General features: G+C 41.1%; 1 protein-coding gene across 3 annotated transcripts in view; it reads left to right on the top strand.

The window, feature by feature from the left end:
• Positions 1 to 22,902, top strand: part of DPYS (dihydropyrimidinase) — a 104,722-nt gene that overhangs the window by 8,731 nt on the left and 73,089 nt on the right. The window contains exons 1-4 of one of the 3 annotated variants that reach the window (XM_073590166.1): positions 5,156 to 5,482; positions 9,460 to 9,618; positions 10,321 to 10,500; positions 10,865 to 11,054. In XM_073590166.1, coding sequence (XP_073446267.1) covers positions 5,225 to 5,482; positions 9,460 to 9,618; positions 10,321 to 10,500; positions 10,865 to 11,054 — 787 coding nt within the window. In that variant the 5' untranslated portion in view covers positions 5,156 to 5,224. Of the gene's footprint in view, positions 1 to 5,155; positions 5,483 to 9,459; positions 9,619 to 10,320; positions 10,501 to 10,864; positions 11,055 to 22,902 lie in introns of those variants that run through there. The other 2 variants (XM_073590167.1, XM_073590168.1) reach the window with 2 other exon arrangements.

The following is a 22,902-nucleotide window of genomic DNA, read 5'->3' as shown; positions in this document are numbered from 1 at the left end:
TCTTGGGAATGATGCAACAAGTTTTTCACACCTTGATTTGGGGATCCTCTGCCATTCTTCCTTGCAGATCCTCTCCAGTTCCAGCAGGTTGGATGGTGAACGTTGGTGGACAGCCATTTTTAGGTCTCTTCAGAGATGCTCAATTGGGTTTAGGTCAGGGCTCTGGCTGGGCCAGTCAAGAATGGTCACCGAGTTGTTCTGCAGCCACTCCTTTGTTATTTTAGCTGTGTGCTTAGGGTCATTGTCTTGTTGGAAGGTGAACCTTTGGCCAAGTCTGAGGTCCAGAACACTCTGGAAGAGGTTTTCATCTAGGATATCTCTGTACTTGGCCGCATTCATGTTTCCTTCAATGGAAACCAGTTGTCCTGTCCCTGCAGCTGAAAAACACCCCATAGCATGATACTGCCACCACCATCTTTCACTGTTGGGATTGTATTGGGCAGGTGATGAGCAGTGCCTGGTTTTCTCCATACATACCGCTTAGAATTATTACCAAAAAGGTCTATCTTCGTCTCATCGGACCAGAGAATCTTATTTCTCATAATCTGGGAGTCCTTCATTAGTTTTTTAAGCAAACTCTATGCGGGATTTCATATGTCTGGCACTGAGGAGAGGCTTCCATCAGGCCACTCTGCCATAAAGGCCTGACTGGTGGAGGACTGCAGTGATAGTTGACTTTGTGGAACGTTCTCCCATCTCCCTACTGCATCTGTGGAGCTCAGCCACAGTGATCTTGGGGTTCTAATTTACCTCTCTCACCAAGGCTCTTCTCCCACGATTGCTCAGTTTGGCTTGACGGACAGTTCTAGGTAGACGTCTGGTGGTCCCAAACTTCTTCCATTTAAGGATTATGGAGGCCACTGTGCTCATAGGAACCTTGAGTACTGGAGAAATTATTTTGTAACCTTGGCCAGATCTGTGCCTTGCCACAATTCTGTCTCTGCTCTTTGGCCAGTTCCTTTGACCTCACGATTCTCATTTGGTCTGACATGCACTGTGAGCTGTGAGGTCTTATATAGACAGGTGTGTACCTTTACAAATCAAGTCCTATCAGTTTAATTAAACACAGCTGGACTCCAATGAAGGAGTAGATCCACCTCAAGGAGGATCACAAGGAAATGGACAGTATGTGACTTAAATATGAGTGTCTGAGCAAAGGGTCTGACTACTTATGACCATAAAAAAGGAGGAGACAGAAGCGCACAATAGGGTCTTATCCAGTGATATAAACGTTTCACAGATATGGATCCACTCACCTGGTTCAGTTGAGTGAAACACAACAACCATAAGCACAAATGGGTAGGATCCGATGAACTGCAGCAATCAGCCGGTCACTAGAATTGCATATATAGGAAGGAGAGAAATCCGGCTTTCAGGATCGCGCTGTTCCAGTCCAAAGTTCACAAGGAGTTAATCAAAGGACCAAGCAGTGATTATAACTTCCTTTTTATTCCATAAACTCTACGCGTTTCGTGTACACACTGTACACTTCCTCAGGAGCAAAAGTTACACTGGCATCACATTCCATTCTCCTTATATACTACCTCCCCCAGGAAGTGAGGTAGGTGCTCATTGCACTTAAAAAAATTCACACATAACTATCAACATAATATAAAATCACAAAAATCACTAAAATTCATCTATAAAACACACTTCTATAGAAACACACAAATATAAAACTTCACACTAGAAAAAATATAAAACATTATAATAAAATTATGATTATATTCAATAAAAATCTAAATTTCTTGGTACATCATATGAATTGGCAGAAAACCATTCACAAATCTCTTATATAACTGCACTTATATTTTCTTTTCAGTATTAACCCTTTATTCAACATATTATACTTTTACTTTCCTTATATTTCAGGCAGATGATCATATACTAATTAATGTATGTACTCCTATGCGGATTAGATCCTGCACAGCAGACCCATGCTCTGCACTCAAGAAACGTTTCTGTTCTCTCAGCCAAAGTCTCCACATCTCCAGAGCTGTCAGTACCTTTTCAAGGCACCAGCCAACTATTCCAATCATAGTAAAATACCGCCGATTGTATCTCCTTATATATTAGCGATATAATCATTCCCTTGCTGTAATGTTATAGCATGGACATCACACAATTATCAGATGCCAATACTACTCCAATCCTTAGCAGACAAATATGCAGAGCACCAAAATTATTTAAAGATGTCAGATATTTCATTTAAACCGTATGGTTGCAGAGTCTGCAACCTATGAATCCAGTAAATTTCCTTTCTTCTCAAAATGACACTCCTGTTCACAGTGTCTTCTGAAACATAATCAATTGGGGCCACTTTAATACATGGTTTCTTCCCATGTTTTATAGTGCAATGTTTTGATACTCCATGGAACATAAAACCTTCAATTATATTGTGTCTGTGCGAATTCATGCGGTTATGCAGTTCTTGTGTGGTTTTACCCACATACTGTAAACCACATTCGCATTCTATCAAATATATCACAAAACTACTTTTACAATTCAGGGAAAACTTTATATCAAACACCTTATTATTCTGAATTGAACTGAATGTGGTCATATTATGCATAATCATGCCACAACACAGACACCGAGCGGTATTACATTTAAAGACTCCTGGTTTTTTGCATTGTTCATCCCCCAAAAAAAAAAAAAAAAAAAAAAAAAAAGGACTCTGGAGATGTGGAGCCTTTGGCTGAGAGAACAGAAAAATTTCTTGAGTGCAGAGCATGGGTCCGCTGTGCAGGATCTAATCCGCATAGGAGTACATAAATTAATTAGTATATGATCATCTGCCTGAAATATAAGGAAAGTAAAAGTATAATATGTTGAATGAAGGGTTAATACTGAAAATATAAGTGCGGTTATATAAGAGATTTGAGAATGGTGTTCTGCCAATTGATATGATGTACCAAGAAATGTAGATTTTTATTGAATATAATCATAATTTTATTATAATGTTTTATATTTTTTCTAGTGTGAAGTTTTATATTTGTGTGTTTCTATAGAAGTGTGTTTTATAGATGAATTTTAGTGATTTTTGTGATTTTATATTATGTTGATAGTTATGTGTGAATTTTTTTAAGTGTAATGAGCACCTACCTCACTTCCTGGGGAAGCTAGTATATAAGGCCTCTTTCACACTTCAGTTTTTTGCATCAGTTATAATCCGCCAAAAAGGCCAATAAGCGGATCCGATCTAAACTGATGTGAACGGATGGCACAGGATCCGTTTTCAGACGGATCCTGAAAACGAAGAAATTTAAAGGAATCGCTGGCTGGGAAGGAGAGAGAGAGAGAGAGAGAGAGAGAGAGAGAGAGAGAGAGAGAGAGAGAATATTTTTTTATTTTTGTCCGGCACCCAGAAAGAATTTCGGGTTAAATGAGTGTCTGGAGGATCCGCCAGAGGAAAAAACGTTACAAGCTCCGTTCTGAAATCTTTGAGGATGGTGACGGACAGCAACTTTTGGCGGATCCTCACAAAAAACTGATGCAACGGACAGCAATCCGTCACAATCCGCCATTAATGCAAGTCAATGGGAAAAAAACGGATCCTCAAAAAAAAATTGAGGATCCGTTTTTTTTCAAAACCTGGTGGATTGTGACTGTAAAAAACGGAAGTGTGAAAGAGGCCTAAGGAGAATGGAATGTGATGCCAGTGTAAATTTTGCTACTGAGGAAGTGTACAGTGTGTACACGAAACGCGTAGAGTTTATGGAATAAAAAGGAAGTTATAATCACTGCTTGGTCCTTGGATTAACTCCTTGTGAACTTTGGACTGGAACAGCGCGATCCTGAAAGCCGGATTTCTCTCCTTCCTATATATACTTATGACCATGTGATATATTGTTTTTTCTTTTTTAAGAAATTTGCAAAAATATCTACATTTCTGTTTTTTGTTTTTTTTTCAGTCAAGATGGGGTGCAGAGTGTACATTAATGAGAAAAAAAATGGACTTTTTGAATTTACCAAATAGCTGCAATGAAATAGTTAAAACTTTAAAGGGGTCTGAATACTTTCCATACCCACTGTGTATGGAGAGATGAAGAAAAAGTCTTGAATGTTCCTCTTCTCTTTGCCATCAGGTGTGAGAGCCTGTACGGGAACTTACCTGGAGGGACTTTATTGTTTGCAGCCAACTAGGTCAGGAATTGACCTAAAAGGATGTGGGTGGTAAACCACACTCCAGACCCTTTTCTCCTGGGAGGCTAAACCTTGCACTATAATGGTGGGTCCAGTTTGATCTTTGCTAAGAGGTCCCCTTTTTCTGTTTTCGCCACTGTGTTTATAGTGAGGATACTTTCACATTGCACTTTGTTGTATGTTTGTTGGTCCCATCGGGGGTTTGGTTCAAACTCCCCGCAAAATAGGATTAGTGCATATGTGCCGACAGGGCTATTGATTGTGAAGGTGCCGATGGAGTCAACATGCGCTCTGTTGTGCTCTGTTTTTGGTATATATGCCTACTGGAAGCTGACGTTCGGTCACAGTCTACTACATCTGGGTGTCCACCTCCATTAGGCGTATATGCCTGAAAATGATTCACGACAAAGCACATTTTGACTCTGTCGTCACCATTATAATCAATCACTTCATCGGCCAAATCCCGTTTGGCAGGGTGTCAGACGTAAGCCTCAATGGGACCACTGAACATGGCAAAGAGCGCAATGTAAAAGAGCCCCTATTACGTTTGGGGCAAGATAAAATATTACCATGATAACTTTTAACCTAACACGTAATATACTGACTTTTACTACAGTCTAGAACTCCAGCCTAAATAATATTATTTTCAGGGAAAAAAACTATTAAAACTTCATAAAAAATGTCATCTATTTACCCGTAATTAAATATTTTCATTTTAATACACTGTGAATTTTGCATTTCTGTCTTTAATTTTGCTTTAATGTCTTGGTGGAAGCAAATATTTTGTATCTAAAAATCTGCCCTCAAAATAACCAAATCTGTTACTAATATATAAAGGCAGCTTATGTAATAGTAAAATGGTCTACTGTTCTCAATAAAGCTGTGTTCGTTGGCCTCGTGACATTCCTCCTTCTGGGACTGCTATGGTGCCCATTGCAGTGCCAAAAAATGATAGCCACTCCCTGCCTCTTCTGAGCTTTTACAGTCCACCCCTTATAAAAGTCAGGAGTTGCAGTAGCCTGGGTAGAGGTAAATTCAGAAGCCTGTTTGTAAGAGCCTCAGCTGATCATTGAAAAAAATGGCATCACCTAATAGGATCCTACTCAGAGGGGGCAAAATAGTTAACGATGATTGCTCCTTTTTTGGGGACATCTACATTGAAGATGGGCTGATAAAAGATATTGGACTAAATCTACGCCCTTCCAGACCTGATGGGTTAAAAATCATAGATGCCACAGGGAAACTGGTATTTCCTGGAGGCATCGATCCACACACACACTTCCAATTTCCATTCATGGGATCGCAGTCTATTGATGACTTCTACCAAGGAACCAGGGTAAGATCTCAGAAAAATCTTCTCTCTCTTTTAGATACATTCTTTCTAATAGAAGTTGCAATATAGAGGACGGGGTAATTAAGAAATGCCGGTAATTTGAGCCTATAATGAGACAGAATTACTTAGTCAGCAATTTTTTGGAACTCTTATTGTAGTGAATGGAGACGGGTGAGCATGACCGTCCACCTCTCCATTCACAGCAGCGTAAGATGGGACTCCGATCTCAGAATAGGTGCAGGTGCCAGAATAGGACCCACATCTTTCAGATATTTTTAGTACATGCCAAACAGGCTGTAATGATTACAATTTTCTGGGATATGCAAGTGCTGTGCCATATGCCATATACCATATATTTTATTTTTGTATATATTTTTTTTATAACATAACTATTACACAATGTTGTATTTAAAAAATCATATATTTTATAGTCACAAAATGTAAATGATTATCAGAATAAATATATATGTAGCAAGTTTCTAAGTACTCCATACAGTCAACTGAAGGCAAAGCATAAAGATACAGTATATTATGAAATCAGACTTTTCAAGCTAAAAAGAAAAATGTTTGAATTTTGTAAGGCCGAGTTCTCATCTCTGCTTGCACATTTCATTGGTCTAACCTAGAGGATCAAAACAATGGAACTCATGCGCAAAACGATTGCATAACTGATCCAGATGGAAGCAGAGATACCTTATTGGTTATTATGGGGGTTCTATTGTCGGTCCTAAAAGACGCACTTTTTCTTCAATTCTAAACACTGACACATAATGGAACCCAGTCGTACCCCATACTTATCAACGATGCCCTCTCGTTCAGTTTGCATCAGGTATGCAACGGATCCACTTTACACATGAAAATGGAACAGACAAACAGAATGTACAAACAGAAATGTGATTTCCTAAAAAATACAATGAGAATTCCATTCAATTGCTCAAATACTGTACAGGTAATTCTGCCATCTAGTGGAAAATTCACATATTGCATGCCAGAATAATAGAATTGCAGCGATGAAAGATACAATTAATTATTAGTGATGGGCAAGCACTAAAATGCTCGGATGTTCGCAACTCAAATCAAGCAAACAGTAATGCTCAGGTGCTTGACCAGAGTAAGGAGTGTAATAGAAATAATAATAATAATAAATTTTATTTCTATAGCGCCGACATATTCCGCAGCACTTTACATTTCAGAGGGGACTTGTACAGACAATAGACATTACAGCATAACAATAATCACATAGATCATAACAGATACCAAGAGGAATGAGGGCCCTGCTCGCAAGCTTACAGTCTATGAGGAAAGAGGGAGACACGAAAGGTGGGTGGTAACAATTGCCCTGATTGTATGGACCAGCCATAATGTTAAGTGTGTAACAGTACAGACACAGAGGGCTAATGGATGCATAAAGCATGTGGGAACATGATGCGGGGAACCTGGTTATGGTAAAACTTTTGGCTGTGCCACACAGGGATAGATTAGGTTAATATGTTGAGGTGATAGGCCAGTCTGAATAAATGAGTTTTCAGGGCACGCTTAAAATTGTGGGGATTGGGGACTAATCGTATTGACCTGGGAAGTGCATTCCAAAGAATTGGCGCGGCACGTGTAAAGTCTTGGAAATCAATAGGAGACTAGAGCATTTTTCCGCCATACCCTACCTAGAGGTCTGGGGGCCAAAAAATTGCTGAAATGGATGGAAACACCACTGAAATGGAATGGGAACAGCATGGGGAAGGACTTCTGGATGTGTCTCTGATCCCAGATCACTGCTGGGAACAATGTTGACAGAAAATAACACCACCTTTATGGACTGACAATAAAACATACCAAACCGAAGGCAAAATGGTTTTACAGGAAAAAAAATGTTGGGAAGCATTTCTATCCAGGAAAATAGCTTTTAAATAAGGCAAAATAAAAATGAGAAGAAAAAAAAATAAATCCACTTATCCTGGTATTTCCCTGGCATATTTAAAGATAGTTTTTAAGAAATGGAGTGCTGTCCCCCTATTTTTAATAACTAGCTATGGCAAAGCAGACAGCTGTGAGCTGATATTATCAGGCTGGTAAGATCCATGGTTAGTGACCCCTTCCCAGCCTAAAAATGCTAGCCCTCAGCCCCCCGAGATGCACAAATTCTGGCTCCGCTCTTCCCGACCGCACTGATGTTGTGGCAATCGGTATAAAGGGATTTTTGGGTTGATAGCTTTGATTTGTCAAAAAATCACAGCTGCCATCAAGCTCTGGGGTTAGTAATGGAGAAGGGTCAGGTTGATCCTGGATGCCGATACAGCTGAAAGCAATGATGGAGGAGGCAGAGTCACCTGAAGCTCCGTCCTCCTTCACTCTCCCTGTGCATCTGACGTCTCAGCTCAGCGAGCATGATTGCGTAATTACATGGTGACTGCGGTAACAAAGGGGAGAAGGGAGAGGTGAGTATCTTATTTTTTAATGAATGAGTACTGTGTGGGCCATCATACTGTGTGGAGACTATTTGTGGGGCCATCATACTGTGTGGAGACTATTTGTGGGGCCATCATACTATGTGGAGACTATTTGTGGGGCCATCATACTGTGTGGAGACTATTTGTGGGGCCATCATACTATGTGGACTATTTGTGGGGCCATCATACTGTGTGGAGACTATTTGTGGGGCCATCATACTATGTGGAGACTATTTGTGGGGCCATCATACTGTGTGGAGACTATTTGTGGGGCCATCATACTATGTGGAGACTATTTGTGGGGCCATCATACTGTGTGGAGACTATTTGTGGGGCCATGATACTGTGTGGAGACTATTTGTGGGGCCATCATACTGCGTGGAGACTATTTGTGGGGCCATCATACTGTGTGGAGACTATTTGTGGGGCCATGATACTATGTGGAGACTATTTGTGGGGCCATGATACTGTGTGGAGACTATTTGTGGGGCCATCATACTATGTGGAGACTATTTGTGGGGCCATGATACTGTGTGGAGACTATTTGTGGGGCCATCATACTATGTGGAGACTATTTGTGGGGCCATCATACTGTGTGGAGACTATTTGTGGGGCCATGATACTATGTGGAGACTATTTGTGGGGCCATGATACAATGTGAAGGACTATTTGTAAGTGCAAGAGTACAATCTGGAGGGCTTTTGGGAGGCCAGTATACTATCTGGAGTGCCATGTGGAGGACATCATACTAATTGGAGTGCTATGGGGGCCATTATACTGTGTGAAAGGTTGTGCAGGGGCCATTATATTGTGTGGAGGGTTAAGCCCCCGTCACACTAAGCAAGATCGCTATCGAGATCGCTGCTGAGTCACAAGACGCAACAACGACCTCAGCAGCGATCTCGCTACGTTTGACAGATAGCAGCGACCTGGCCCCTGCTGTGATATCGCTGGTCGTGTCGGCATGTCCTGGACATTTTTTTGATCATTGAGGTCCCGCTGGGTAGCATGCATCGGTATGTTTGACACCTCGTTAGTGACTCAGAAGCGAGACACATAGGCGTGGATTTGGTCTGAATCGTTACAAAGGTCGCTACGGGTCGCCGTATCGTTGCTGCGTCGTTGGGAAGATCTGACTGTTTGGCATCTCACCAGTGACCACATAGCGATGCAGCCACGATCCTTATCAGGTCGTATCGTTGTCGGGATCGCTGTAGTGTCGCTATGTGACGGGGCCTTTAGTGGAGGCCATTATACTGTTTGTAGGGGACATTGGAGTGTGTGGGAACACTAAGGGGCTTCAATAGGGGCAAAATTACTTTGTAATGGATGAAAAATTGTAGTATATGATCTTCTGTGCCCCCAATGATGAATATTCTTATCTTTTTTTTTATGAGGGGAAGGGCGATTATCACTTTTACTATGGGGCCCTATGATTTCTATGTACGATCTTCACAGGTCTGTATGTAAACCTGATGCACTGGATCCTCAGTGTGTGATCGTCACCTGATGGCTATTCCCTTCTCATTGTTTTAGGCTGCGGTGGCCGGAGGTACCACCATGATCATTGACTTTGCCATTCCAAAGAAAGGTTGCTCACTGATTGAAGCCTTTGACATGTGGCGGAGCTGGGCCGACCCTAAAGTGTGCTGCGATTACTCTCTCCACGTGGCTGTAACTTGGTGGAGTAAAAAGGTAATTATTATATTTAGTATCTACAGTGTAAATCATCATATTTTGCCTACAAGTCAAATGGAGACTATGGGATTTGGCCGGACCCTGTAGTATCAGATCCCTTCCATCATCCCCCTACAGCCGGGGTCATACATGCGAGAAACTCGCCCGAATCTCGCATCTCAATACCCAGCACTGCCATCGGCACTCGGGAGTGGAGCATTCGGCTGCATAGAAATACATGCAGATGCACACTCCGGTCCGAGTGCCAGGTATTGAGATGCGAGATTCGGGCGAGTTTCTCGCATGTGTGACTCCGGCCTACTTCTTAGTAGTATATATTGGGTGAGTTTGCAGGAAGTAGGAACAGATGTAGGGGAATAGAACAGGATCAGACCGCACAGGTTTACTTTGATTCTCTAACTATGGAGTCACATAATTCTGCATAGGAGCTGTGTACACAAAACGGCAGATTTATTTATTTTTATTTATTTTTTAAATTAAGACTAGAATAAAAAATCATACAAACCCATGAAATTAACTGGAGATGAAAAAAATATATATATACATAACTTTTGATAAAATGAAATGGCCTAAAGTGGATTTAGAGGTACTGCAATGTTTTGTCATTCCAAAAAAGGCATGTAATATTGGGGATTTTACACAATTCATTTTATAAATCCCTCAAAGTGGCACTGTATTACCTGAAATAACTGTCTACAGGTAAAAGAGGAAATGGCAGTCCTTGCAAGAGATAAAGGAGTCAATTCTTTCAAGATGTTCATGGCCTACAAAGATCTGTACATGGTTAATGACATGGAGCTGTTCCAAGCCTTTTCCTGCTGTAAGGAGATTGGAGCCATCGCTCAGGTCCATGCAGAGAATGGAGATCTCATTGCAGAGGTCAGTATCATCCCTCTCCTGGCAGGTGGAAATGTTTAATGCATCACCTGTACAATGGTGACATCTAGTGGCAATTTATGATACTGCATCTAAATTTGGAAATTCGGGTAAAAAAATATATATATTTATATATATTTAATTTTTTTAAGGTATTTCCAGTTGCACTCATAACACCATATTTTCATTAATGCCATATGCTGCTTATATTCATCCACACAATGGTTATCAATGTAGGAGCTCATAATCTAAGCATTTTGGCATCCATTGGCTGAAGTGTTACATATCTTACTAATATGTACAATTAAAGTGTCTGTTCAGTTACATTGGCTGCAGATGTATTGTCTGTTTAATTGATATTTTAAAGGGTGCTAAGAAGATGTTGTCCCTGGGAATCACAGGACCGGAAGGCCATGAGCTGTGCCGACCAGAGGAAGTGGAAGCAGAAGCCACGCAGAGAGCCATCACTATCGCCAATTCTGTCAACTGTCCTCTATACGTGGTTCATGTGATGAGTAAATCTGCCGCCAAGGTCATTGCCAATGCAAGGAGAGACGGTAATGTCCGAATAGTTACAATCCTAATTGCATAGTTAAATGGTCACTGTCATTTTAACAAAGTTTGCATAAATCAATAATACAATAGAATATAAGAAACTTTGTAATATAACTCATTATAGAAATCTGCTTCTGTCTCCACTTATGAGCCAGTTCTTCCCATGCCAACTGATTATCCATTCTACAAAAGCAGTTTAATTCCTTCTTGGTCAAAGCAAGCTGGACTGGCAGAACAGTGAAGAGGCACTATGACTAGTTATTAAAAAAGAAGCAGAGACAGGCAGATCACTCTGCAATTAGTGAGTGACTTAGCTTATCTCAGAGCCGGATTCACAGCCACACTGCTCAGTATTGCATATTATGTGCTTTAAGCCGGGATCACACATGCGAGAAACACGGCCGAGTCTCACATGTTAATACCCGGCACTGCCGCCGGCACTCGGGAGCGGAACGTGCGACTGCATGTATTGCTATGCGGCCGCACGCTCCAATCCGAGTACCGGTGGCAGTGCCAGGTATTAACATGTGAGACTTGGCCGTGTTTCTCGCATGTGTAATCCCAGCCTTATACTGTTGATGCTACTTTTGAACATGTTGTAAATAAATAAAAAGCGGGAATCCCCCCTGCTTCTCTGTACAGCAGACATCATAGCACCTAAACTCCACCGACTTGATCAGAGAAAACTGAAAATTGGAGATAAAAGCCTTCAGAGTGGAAAACTGCTGCCCTGCTGGATACAAGTCATATAATGGCCAGAAATTGTGTAATTCGTCATGTGCACACACATGACAGCTTATTTTTAAAGGGTAACTGAAATGACAGGTATTATTTAATATAAACCGCCCTACCCATGGTTGTTCCTCTAACTTTTACTATAAGGTGGGAGATCTATACAATTCTGCCTTCTCTAAAGTACTTGCACTTACAAGTGTCCTGAAAAAGAATATAAATCCCTGCTGACCTGGGTAGTAAAAGCTGGCAACATAATAGGAGGGGGGCATTTTGATTAATTAGTATGGCACTAAAGCTGCAGTGAGTTCCCTTCAACTACAGCTAGTGCTACCTGGCAGCTTTTTGCTCACATTGCAATCATTGACATGTCCCTTTAAGAATATCAGCAGGATAGAATACCAGCATACAATAGACACCAACTATTTACCATTCTATACTCAGACTTCCATCCAGAGCACTGCCGACACCTCCAGATGTATTGAAGAAGCCATTAAAATCATACTACAAGATCGATGTGTGTCTATGGCGAGGTCTGCAGTATGAGTGATCAGACATCAGTTAATGTGTATGGCCAGATATTGACTTATGTCTAGGAAACAGTGTACTAAAGTGTCAGCCCCGATTTAAGAAAGTGACAACTCTCTCCTGAAAAAATGACCACTCCTTCCAGATAATGACCACTCCTTCCAGATAATGACCACTCCACCCAGAAAATAACCACTCCACCCAGGTAATGACCACCCATTCCAGATAATGACCTCTCCTTCCTTATAATGACCACTCCACCCAGAAAATAACCACTCCACTCCGATAATGACCACTCATTCCAGATAATGACCACTCCACCCAGGTAATGACCACCCATTCCAGATAAAGACCACTCCACCCAAATAATTACCACTCCTTCCAGATAATGACCACTCCACCCAGATAATTACCACTCCATCAAGATAATGACCACTCCATCCAGATAATGACCACTCCTTCCATATAATGACCACTTCACCTAGAAAATAACCACTCCATCCAGATAATGACCAATCATTCCAGATAATAACCACTCCACCCAGATAATTACCACTCCACAAAAGATAATGACCACTCCGCCCAGATAATAACCACTCCATCCAGATAATGACCACTCCTTCCATATAATGTCCACTCCATCCAAATACAGTGATAGCTTTGCCAAACTAAAGTGCGAACTCCATTCAGTAAGGAAATAACCCATTCCAGATACACTGACAACTCCTTCCATATATTAGCCTGCAATTGAATCGTTAACAGTGCCTTTATATACTTACATTGGCTTAAAGACTAACAACAACTTTAATCTAATGTATATAGGAGTCCTTACGATATTTGCTCAATTTTTAGAGATATATTCAAAATTGGTGATTTTTTTTTTATATCAGGGCCACATGTTTCTTGAACATTCCTCAGCCACCCCCACTCCTATGTAAGAAAGATTATCATGGGTGTATAAATATGATTCAGGGAAGTTTTTGGACAAATAGAGGAGATGCAATAATGGCTATAATGGTTGTCACCTAGCTTTTCCCAGAAACAGCTAAAGACAGGAGCATAACAATCACTGATGCAGGGAATGAAAATGGGCCCCGAGGAAAAGAGGTCCAAACTCTCCACCATAGCTCCCAACCATCCTGGATTCGGCGGGACTGTCCCGTCACAGCTTTTCTCCCAACTTTTATACTCACCTCTCTGAGGTCTTTATTGTTCCTACTCCTCGGGGGCGGGGCTTCTCTCTGCCCAGTGCATACATTAAATTGTATTACCTCTTCTTTCTCCTGTGATCGGGTCTCCCAGGGACTCTCACATGTCTTTGGTCGCACGCTGTTGATCTACCACTGAGCTACAGCCCACAATGATGTAGATTTTGGTTATTTTGATCTCTATTGCAGGCAATGAATCCAGAAGCAGGTTATAAATATCCATAGAAATCCATAGTGTAAAATGGCAGATATGAAGCCAAGTTTTCAACGCTATTTTTAATAGTACAGAAAAGCTTTGATTCCGTTCTTTAAAATACGACAGCGGTGATTTTTTTAATGCATTTTTTATGCATTTTTTTACGAGAGCGGAGATTTCATTGAATCACATCCACTTTACTTAGAAATTTAGACCGTGTTCACATGTAGGGTAAATGCTGCGTATTTTCTACCGCTTTTTTTGCACAAAAATTGTGCTGTGTTTAACTGTCCAAGCAAAGTGGATGTGATTTCATGAAAGCTGCGCCGCAATTAGAATTCAACAAACAGTATTTTACTTTATGTAACAGTAAGGCTGTGTGCCCACGATGCGATTTTTCAGCGTTTTTGCCGCGATTTTTGGTGCGAAAACGCTGCGAAAATGTTTAAAAATCGTGTACAGAACACCCCCCATGCATTCCTATGGCATTCCGCACATGCTGTGCTAATGCTGCGCTTTTTTCCGCAGCGGAATCGCATCGCGGAAAAAATCGCAGCATGATCATTCTTTTGTGCGGAATCGCAAAGAATTGCCGCGATTCCGCACCCATAGGAATGCATGAGAACCGCTTACTTCCCGCATGTGGCTATGCCCACCATGCGGGAAGTTAAGCGTCTCATGTGCCGTTGGTACCCACGGTGTGGAGGAGAGGAGACTGTCCTCCAGGCCCTGGGTACCATACCCCTGTAAAAAAAAGAATAAAAAATAAAAAATCGGGGTATATTTACCTTCCGGCGTCCCGCACTGCATTCCCAGCCTAAGCGTTCCCAGTAATGCCTTGCGGCAAGGCCCTGTGATGACGTAGTCACGCGTGACTCTAGCGGTCTCGTCATCAGAGGTCTCGCAAGGCATCGCTGGGAACGCTGAGGCCTGGGATGGCAGCGCGGGACGCCGGAGGGTAAATATACCCCGATTTTTAATTTTTTTATCATTCTATCTTTTACTATTGATGCCGCATAGGCGGCCTCAATAGTAAAAAGCTGCTCACACTTGTCAAAAACTATGTTTGACGAGTGTGACCAACCTGTCAATCACTTTCCAAGCGATGCTTCAAATCGCTTGGAAAGTGCTTGAGAAAATCGCGGCAAAATCGCGAACAGAATCACGGTAAAATCGCTGTGAAATCGTGTGGAAAAAAACGTGCGATTTCTGGGAAGGAGTGCGGTTTTCAGTGTGCGTTTTAACACGCAACGTGGGCACATAGCTTTAGTATTTCTCTATATGTCGTCTCTCCATCTGTGTTTACAGCTGTTCTTCCTTTCCCTTTTCTTTCCTTGACTTTCCCATTCCTTTTCTTACCCTCATACTGTACCTCTTCAATGTGTACTATATAAGGTATCTTACAGTTGTGGCCAAAAGTATTAACACCCCTGCAATTCTGTCAGATAATACTCAGTTTCTTCCTGAACATGATTGCAAACACAAATTCTTTGGTATTATTATCTTCATTTAATTTGTCTAAAATGAAAAAACACAAAAGAGAATGAAGCAAAAAGCAAAACATTGATCATTTCACACAAAACTCCAAAAATGGGCCAGACAAAAGTATTGGCACCCTCAGCCTAATACTTGGTTGCACAACCTTTAGCCAAAATAACTGCGACCAACTGCTTCCGGTAACCATCAATGAGTTTCTTACAATGCTCTGCTGGAATTTTAGACCATTCTTCTTTGGCAAACTGCTCCAGGTCCCTGATATTTGAAGGGTGCCTTCTCCAAACTGCCATTTTTAGATCTCTCCACAGGTGTTCTATGGGATTCAGGTCTGGACTCATTGCTGGCCACCTTAGAAGTCTCCAGTGCTTTCTCTCAAACCATTTTCTAGTGCTTTTTGAAGTGTGTTTTGGGTCATTGTCCTGCTGGAAGACCCATGACCTCTGAGGGAGACCCAGCTTTCTCACACTGGGCCCTACATTATGCTGCAAAATTTGTTGGTAGTCTTCTGACTTCATAATGCCATGCACACAGTCAAGCAGTCCAGTGCCAGAGGCAGCAAAGCAACCCTAAAACATCAGGGAATCTCCACCATGTTTGACTGTAGGGACCGCGTTCTTTTCTTTGAATGCCTCATTTTTTCTCCTGTAAACTCTATGTTGATGCTTTTGCCCTAAAAGCTCTACTTTTCTCTCGTCTGACCAGAGAACATGCTTCCAAAACGTTTTAGGCTTTTTCAGGTAAGTTTTGGCAAACTCCAGCCTGGCTTTTTTATGTCTCGGGGTAAGAAGTGGGGTCTTCCTGGGTCTCCTACCATACAGTCCCTTTTCATTCAGATGCCGACGGATAGTACGGGTTGACACTGTTGTACCCTCGGACTGCAGGGCAGCTTGAACTTGTTTGGATGTTAGTCGAGGTTCTTTATCCAACATCCGCACAATCTTGCGCTGAAATCTCTTGTCAATTTTTCTTTTCTGTCCACATCTAGGGAGGTTAACCACTTCGCCGAGATAATAACCACTCCATCCAGATAATGACCACTCCTTCCATATAATGTCCACTCCATCCAGAAAAAGTGATAGCTTCGCCAAACTAAAGTGCGAACTCCATTCAGTAAGGAAATAACCCATTCCAGATACACTGACAACTCCTTCCATATATTAGCCTGCAATTGAATCGTTAACAGTGCCTTTATATACTTACATTGGCTTAAAGACTAACAACAACTTTAATCTAATGTATATAGGAGTCCTTACGATATTTGCTCAATTTTTAGAGATATATTCAAAATTGGTGATTTTTTTTTATATCAGGGCCACATGTTTCTTGAACATTCCTCAGCCACCCCCACTCCTATGTAAGAAAGATTATCATGGGTGTATAAATATGATTCAGGGAAGTTTTTGGACAAATAGAGGAGCTGCAATAATGGCTATAATGGTTGTCACCTAGCTTTTCCCAGAAACAGCTAAAGACAGGAGCATAACAATCACTGATGCAGGGAATGAAAATGGGCCCCGAGGAAAAGAGGTCCAAACTCTCCGCCATAGCTCCCAACCATCCTGGATTCGGCGGGACTGTCCCGTCAAAGCTTTTCTCCCAACTTTTATTTGTAAATTCTTTATTTTCGAATTTTAAACATCACCGTTAAACACAACACCAGTTCTCAGATGCATTTGGCGAAATATTACTTAAGGGTTGGTTTAGGGCGAAGAGGAAGGAAAAAATAAGGGGAAGGTAGGTAGGGGAGAAAAGGGAAAAAGAAAGGAAAGGGGGAAAAGGCTACATAATCATAAACAATATCAACAACATTAACATTAACATAATGTGGTTGACGGCATGAGTACAAACACTGAATGGGTGCACTTCAGAAAATAACATAGCACATTACATTAGGGCTATCCAATTGGAGCAGAGAGGCTAGGAACCCCAGTGCAGAAGCCGTCGAATCCAGGTAAACCCATGAGACTCTAAAATGCCCTTAAGGAGGGTTGTCTTCTAAATACCTATTCCACGGGGCCCAAGTCAACACATAAGATCTATGATTATAAATTTCCCAGCTAGACAGCTCCTCTAAGCGAGAAATCTGATTTATTTTAGCATACCATTCTCTCAAAGTGGGAGGAGCTACATCTTTCCAATGAGCAACTATTAACTGTCTCGCCGCACTCAACATCAGTGGGAGAAGACCATGTTTTTTTGGTAAAAAGTCCTTCGACGGACATGAAAAAAGAGCCTCCGTGGCTCTAAGATTAACCTTTATTAGTCTTAATTTTTTGAGAACTAGTTCAACTCCATCCCAAAAAACCCTCAGTCTAGGGCAGTCCCAGAATATATGTGAATGGTGTCCTCTAGAATTGAGGCATCGCCAACAATCATCATTATCCGCGAGGCCCAACTGGAATAATTTAGCTGGAGTTAAATGCCATCTGGTTAATATTTTATAAGAATTCTCTTGTAGGAGTACACTTCTCCCAACTTTTATACTCACCTCTCTGAGGTCTTTATTGTTCCTACTCCTCGGGGGCGGGGCTTCTCTCTGCCCAGTGCATACATTAAATTGTATTACCTCTTCTTTCTCCTGTGATCGGGTCTCCCAGGGACTCTCACATGTCTGTGGTCGCACGCTGTTGATCTACCACTGAGCTACAGCCCACAATGATGTAGATTTTGGTTATTTTGATCTCTATTGCAGGCAATGAATCCAGAAGCAGGTTATAAATATCCATAGAAATCCATAGTGTAAAATGGCAGATATGAAGCCGAGTTTTCAACGCTTTTTTTTAATAGTACAGAAAAGCTTTGATTCCGCTCTTAAAAATACGACAGCGGTGGTTTTTTTATGCGTTTTTTCAGAAGAAGCCTATAGAGAAAAAATTCACCAAATCTGCAGAATTCATCAGCATCTCCAGACCACAGAGAGCGGAGATTTCATTGAATCACATCCACTTTACTTTGAAATTTAGACTGTGTTCACATGTAGCGTAAATGCTGCGTATTTTCTGCTGCTTTTTTTGCACAAAAATTGTGCTGTGTTTAACTGTCCAAGCAAAGTGGATGTGATTTCATGAAAACTGCGCCGCAGTTAGAATTCAACAAACAGTATTTTACTTTATGTAACAGTTAGTATTTCTCTATATGTCGTCTCTCCATCTGTGTTTACAGCTGTTCTTCCTTTCCCTTTTCTTTCCTTGACTTTCCCATTCCTTTTCTTACCCTCATACTGTACCTCTTCAATGTGTACTATATAAGGTATCTTACAGTTGTGGCCAAAAGTATTGACACCCCTGCAATTCTGTCAGATAATACTCAGTTTCTTCCTGAAAATGATTGCAAACACAAATTCTTTGGTATTATTATCTTCATTTAATTTGTCTTAAATGAAAAAACACAAAAGAGAATGAAGCAAAAAGCAAAACATTGATCATTTCACACAAAACTCCAAAAATGGGCCAGACAAAAGTATTGGCACCCTCAGCCTAATACTTGGTTGCACAACCTTTAGCCAAAATAACTGCGACCAACCACTTCCGGTAACCATCAATGAGTTTCTTACAATGCTCTGCTGGAATTTTAGACCATTCTTCTTTGGCAAACTGCTCCAGGTCCCTGATACTTGAAGGGTGCCTTCTCCAAACTGCCATTTTTAGATCTCTCCACAGGTGTTCTATGGGATTCAGGTCTGGACTCATTGCTGGCCACCTTAGAAGTCTCCAGTGCTTTCTCTCAAACCATTTTCTAGTGCTTTTTGAAGTGTGTTTTGGGTCATTGTCCTGCTGGAAGACCCATGACCTCTGAGGGAGACCCAGCTTTCTCACACTGGGCCCTACATTATGCTGCAAAATTTGTTGGTAGTCTTCTGACTTCATAATGCCATGCACACGGTCAAGCAGTCCAGGGCCAGAGGCAGCAAAGCAACCCCAAAACATCAGGGAACCTCCGCCATGTTTGACTGTAGGGACCATGTTCTTTTCTTTGAATGCCTCTTTTTTTCTCCTGTAAACTCTATGCTGATGCCTTTGCCCAAAAAGCTCCACTTTTGTCTCATCTGACCAGAGAACATTCTTCCAAAACGTTTTAGGCTTTTTCAGGTAAGTTTTGGCAAACTCCAGCCTGGCTTTTTTATGTCTCGGGGTAAGAAGTGGGGTCTTCCTGGCTCTCCTACCATACAGTCCCTTTTCATTCAGACGCCGACAGATAGTACGGGTTGACACTGTTGTACCCTCGGACTGCAGGGCAGCTTGAACTTGTTTGGATGTTAGTTGAGGTTCTTTATCCAACATCCGCACAGTCTTGCGTTGAAATCTCTTGTCAATTTTTCTTTTCCATCCACATCTAGGGAGGTTAGCCACAGTGCCATGGGCTTTAAACTTCTTGATGACACTGCGCACGGTAGACACAGGAACATTCAGGTCTTTGGAGATGGACTTGTAGCCTTGAGATTGCTCATGCTTCCTCACAATTTGGTTTCTCAAGTCCTCAGACAGTTCTTTGGTCTTCTTTCTTTTCTCCATGCTCAATGTGGTACACACAAGGACACAGGACAGAGGTTGAGTCAACTTTAATCCATGTCAACTGGCTGCAAGTGTGATTTAGTTATTGCCAGCACCTGTTAGGTGCCACAGGTAAGTTACAGGTGCTGTTAATTACACAAATTAGAGAAGCATCACATGATTTTTCGAACAGTGCCAATACTTTTGTCCACCCTCTTTTTTATGTTTGGTGTGGAATTATATCCAATTTGGCTTTAGGACAATTCTTTTTGTGTTTTTTCATTTAAGACAAATTAAATGAAGATAATAATACCAAAGAATTTGTGTTTGCAATCATTTTCAGGAAGAAACTGAGTATTATCTGGCAGAATTGCAGGGGTGTCAATACTTTTGGCCACAACTGTATATGTGTATCATAACCCTTTACTTCGCATATCCTGTACATACCAATCTTTTAAATTGTCCTTCTATACCTTTAAGGCTGGAGACACACTAGCGATTTTAAAATCAGTCCGAATGTAATGCGAGTGTCATGCGTTTTTCTCTGCGAGCACAATCCGATTTTTTTATACCTAGTATCCAATTTACATCAGAATGCAGTGCAATTGCTATGTGATTTTAACATGAGCTTTTGCATACAACAATTCTCTGTCATTTACACATGTACCGTGGGAAAATGCCAGTGAAGAGGGTATCGCAATTCATGCTCAGTGTCTTCATAGCAGATCACCGTGAGAAATTCTCACGGTGATCAGCTGTGAATACACTGATGCTAGCATGAACTGCAGCGATCTCTTTACTGGCATTTTCCCACGGTGCAGAGGTCATCGCAGTTCAGGCTGTGAGGAAGCGCAGACTCAGTGACATCACCGCTAGTCACTGAAGCTCCACTCCCAGAATCTCCTCATTCACCATTGTTTTTCAGCCTGGACAGTCACATCTTACACCGTCCAGGTTGAAAAATGTATATCCCCCAGATATGGATTACGGCGTAGGACACAAAGACGGACAGGTATGGTTTATTGTTGGTTTGTTTTTTGTTTTTTTACTACAGGAGAATGAGGGCGTCGCTTGGATTAGCTGTATAATAAAGATGGGAAACTGTGTTTAGTGTTTTATTTCATTAAAATACTTTATTCTGGCCATGTTTTTATTTAACCTATAACAACTATAGGATTAGTAATGGATCTTATTGACGCCTCTCCATTACTATGCCGTGGGCTTGATGTGACCTTACAATACAAAGGTGACATCAACCCACACAACTATTAACCCACTTGCCACAGCTACATGGCAAGTGGGAAGAGAGAGGCTAAGTGCCCAGTTTGGTGCATCTTAGAAGCTATGAATATCAGCCCGCAGCTGTCTGCTTTGCCTTTTCTGGTTATTAATTATAGGGGGACCCCACATCATTTTTTGGGGGGGTCCCCGCATTTTAACAGCCAGTAAAGGCTAAGTATACAACTGTGAGCTGATATTAATAGCCTGGGAAGTTCCATGGGTATTTCCCGCTTCCCAGGCTGTAAAAATCTGCCCCCAGTCACTGGCTTTCCCTCTCTGGTTTGGAAAATTGTGTAAGAGTCCATGCCATTTTTAAAAAAAAATAATGTTTTATTAATTCAATACATTAACATTAAGCTGCACACATACTATACTAATTGTATTTGTCACACACATCTATATATCTACATGTTCTGTATGTATTTACTGTATGTAAATGTATGTAAATCATCTCTCCTATCCTTTTCTGATATCTATCTATGTAATATAAATACATATATATGTATGTGTGTCACTGACATGTGTATATATATGTATTCTATATGTATATATCTATTCTATTCTTTTCTATTATAACCTGTCAGTGTGATTTTACAGTAGCCACATGTGAATTGCTGGCTTTTCAAAGGACATCGGTGCAAAAAATCGCACAGCTTTCGCATGGTGTGAGTGCTGTGTGATTTTTTTTTTCTCGCACCCATTGACTTCTATTGCGGGATGCTATCCGATTTTTGATTACAATCACAGCATGCTGTGATTTTTTTTTTCCAGTCCGATCATGATCCAATCCGAGCTGGAAAAAAACGCAGATGAACACACCATCATAGAATAATATTGGTCCGAATTCAATCCGATTTTTTATCGAATTGAATTCGTCCGATTTCATCAAAAGTGGGAATGAGCCCTCATTTGTTATATTTCCTTTTTTCCCCATTTTTCTTAACAAACTATATTTTCTTTCCCCCTTCTCATCCTTAACCCTTTTCACCTTTTATTTTGCCTATATCATAGAATCATAGAATCGTAGAGTTGGAAGGGACCTCCTGGGCCATCTGGTCCAACCCCCTGCTCAAAGCAGGATTCGATAAATCATCCCAGACAGATGTCTGTCCAGCCTCTGTTAGAAGACGTCTATTGAAGGAGAACTCACCACCTCTCGTAGGCAGCCTGTTCCACTCATTGATCACTCTAACTGTCAAAAAGTTTTTTCTAATATCTAATCTGTGTCTCCTCCCATTCAGTTTCATCCCATTGCTTTTAGTCTTTCCTTGTGCAAATGAGAATAAAGATGATCCTTCTACAATGTGACAGCCCTTTAGATATTTGTAGACAGCTATTAAGTCTCCTCTCAGTCTTCTCTTTTGCAAGCTAAACATTCCCAAATCCTGCAACCTTTCCTCATAAGACAGGGTTTGCAGATCCGTCACCATTCTGGTCCCTCTTTTCTGAACTTGCTCCAGTTTGTTGATGTCTTTTTTAAAATGTGGCGCCCAAAACTGGACACAGTATTCCAGATGAGGTCTGACCAAAGAGGAGTAGAAGGCAATAATGACTTCATGTGATCTAGACTGTATGCTTCTGTTAATACATCCTATAATTGCATTTGTCTTTTTTGCTGCTGCATCACACTGTTGACTCATATTCAGTCTGTGATCTATTCGCATACCCAAGTCTTTTTCACATGTGCTTTTGCTTAACCCTATTCCTCCCATTCTGTATATGCTTTTTTCATTTTTAATGCCCAGATGTAGTATTTTGCATTTTTCCCTGTTAAAAACCATTCTGTTAGTTGCTGCCCACTGCTCCTATTTATTTATATCTTTTTGAATTCTCTCTCTCTCTCTTCTCTAGTATTAGCTATCCCTCCTAGCTTTGTGTCATCAGCAAATTTAATCAGTTTACCCTCAATGTCTTCATC

Source organism: Dendrobates tinctorius, unplaced genomic scaffold (assembly GCF_039654945.1).
Source record: "Dendrobates tinctorius isolate UK_male_01 unplaced genomic scaffold, ASM3965494v1 ptg000116l, whole genome shotgun sequence".
Taxonomy (NCBI): domain Eukaryota; kingdom Metazoa; phylum Chordata; class Amphibia; order Anura; family Dendrobatidae; genus Dendrobates; species Dendrobates tinctorius.
The sequence above is the reverse complement of the archived record's forward strand: the minus strand, read 5'-3'. Positions and strand labels throughout refer to the sequence as shown.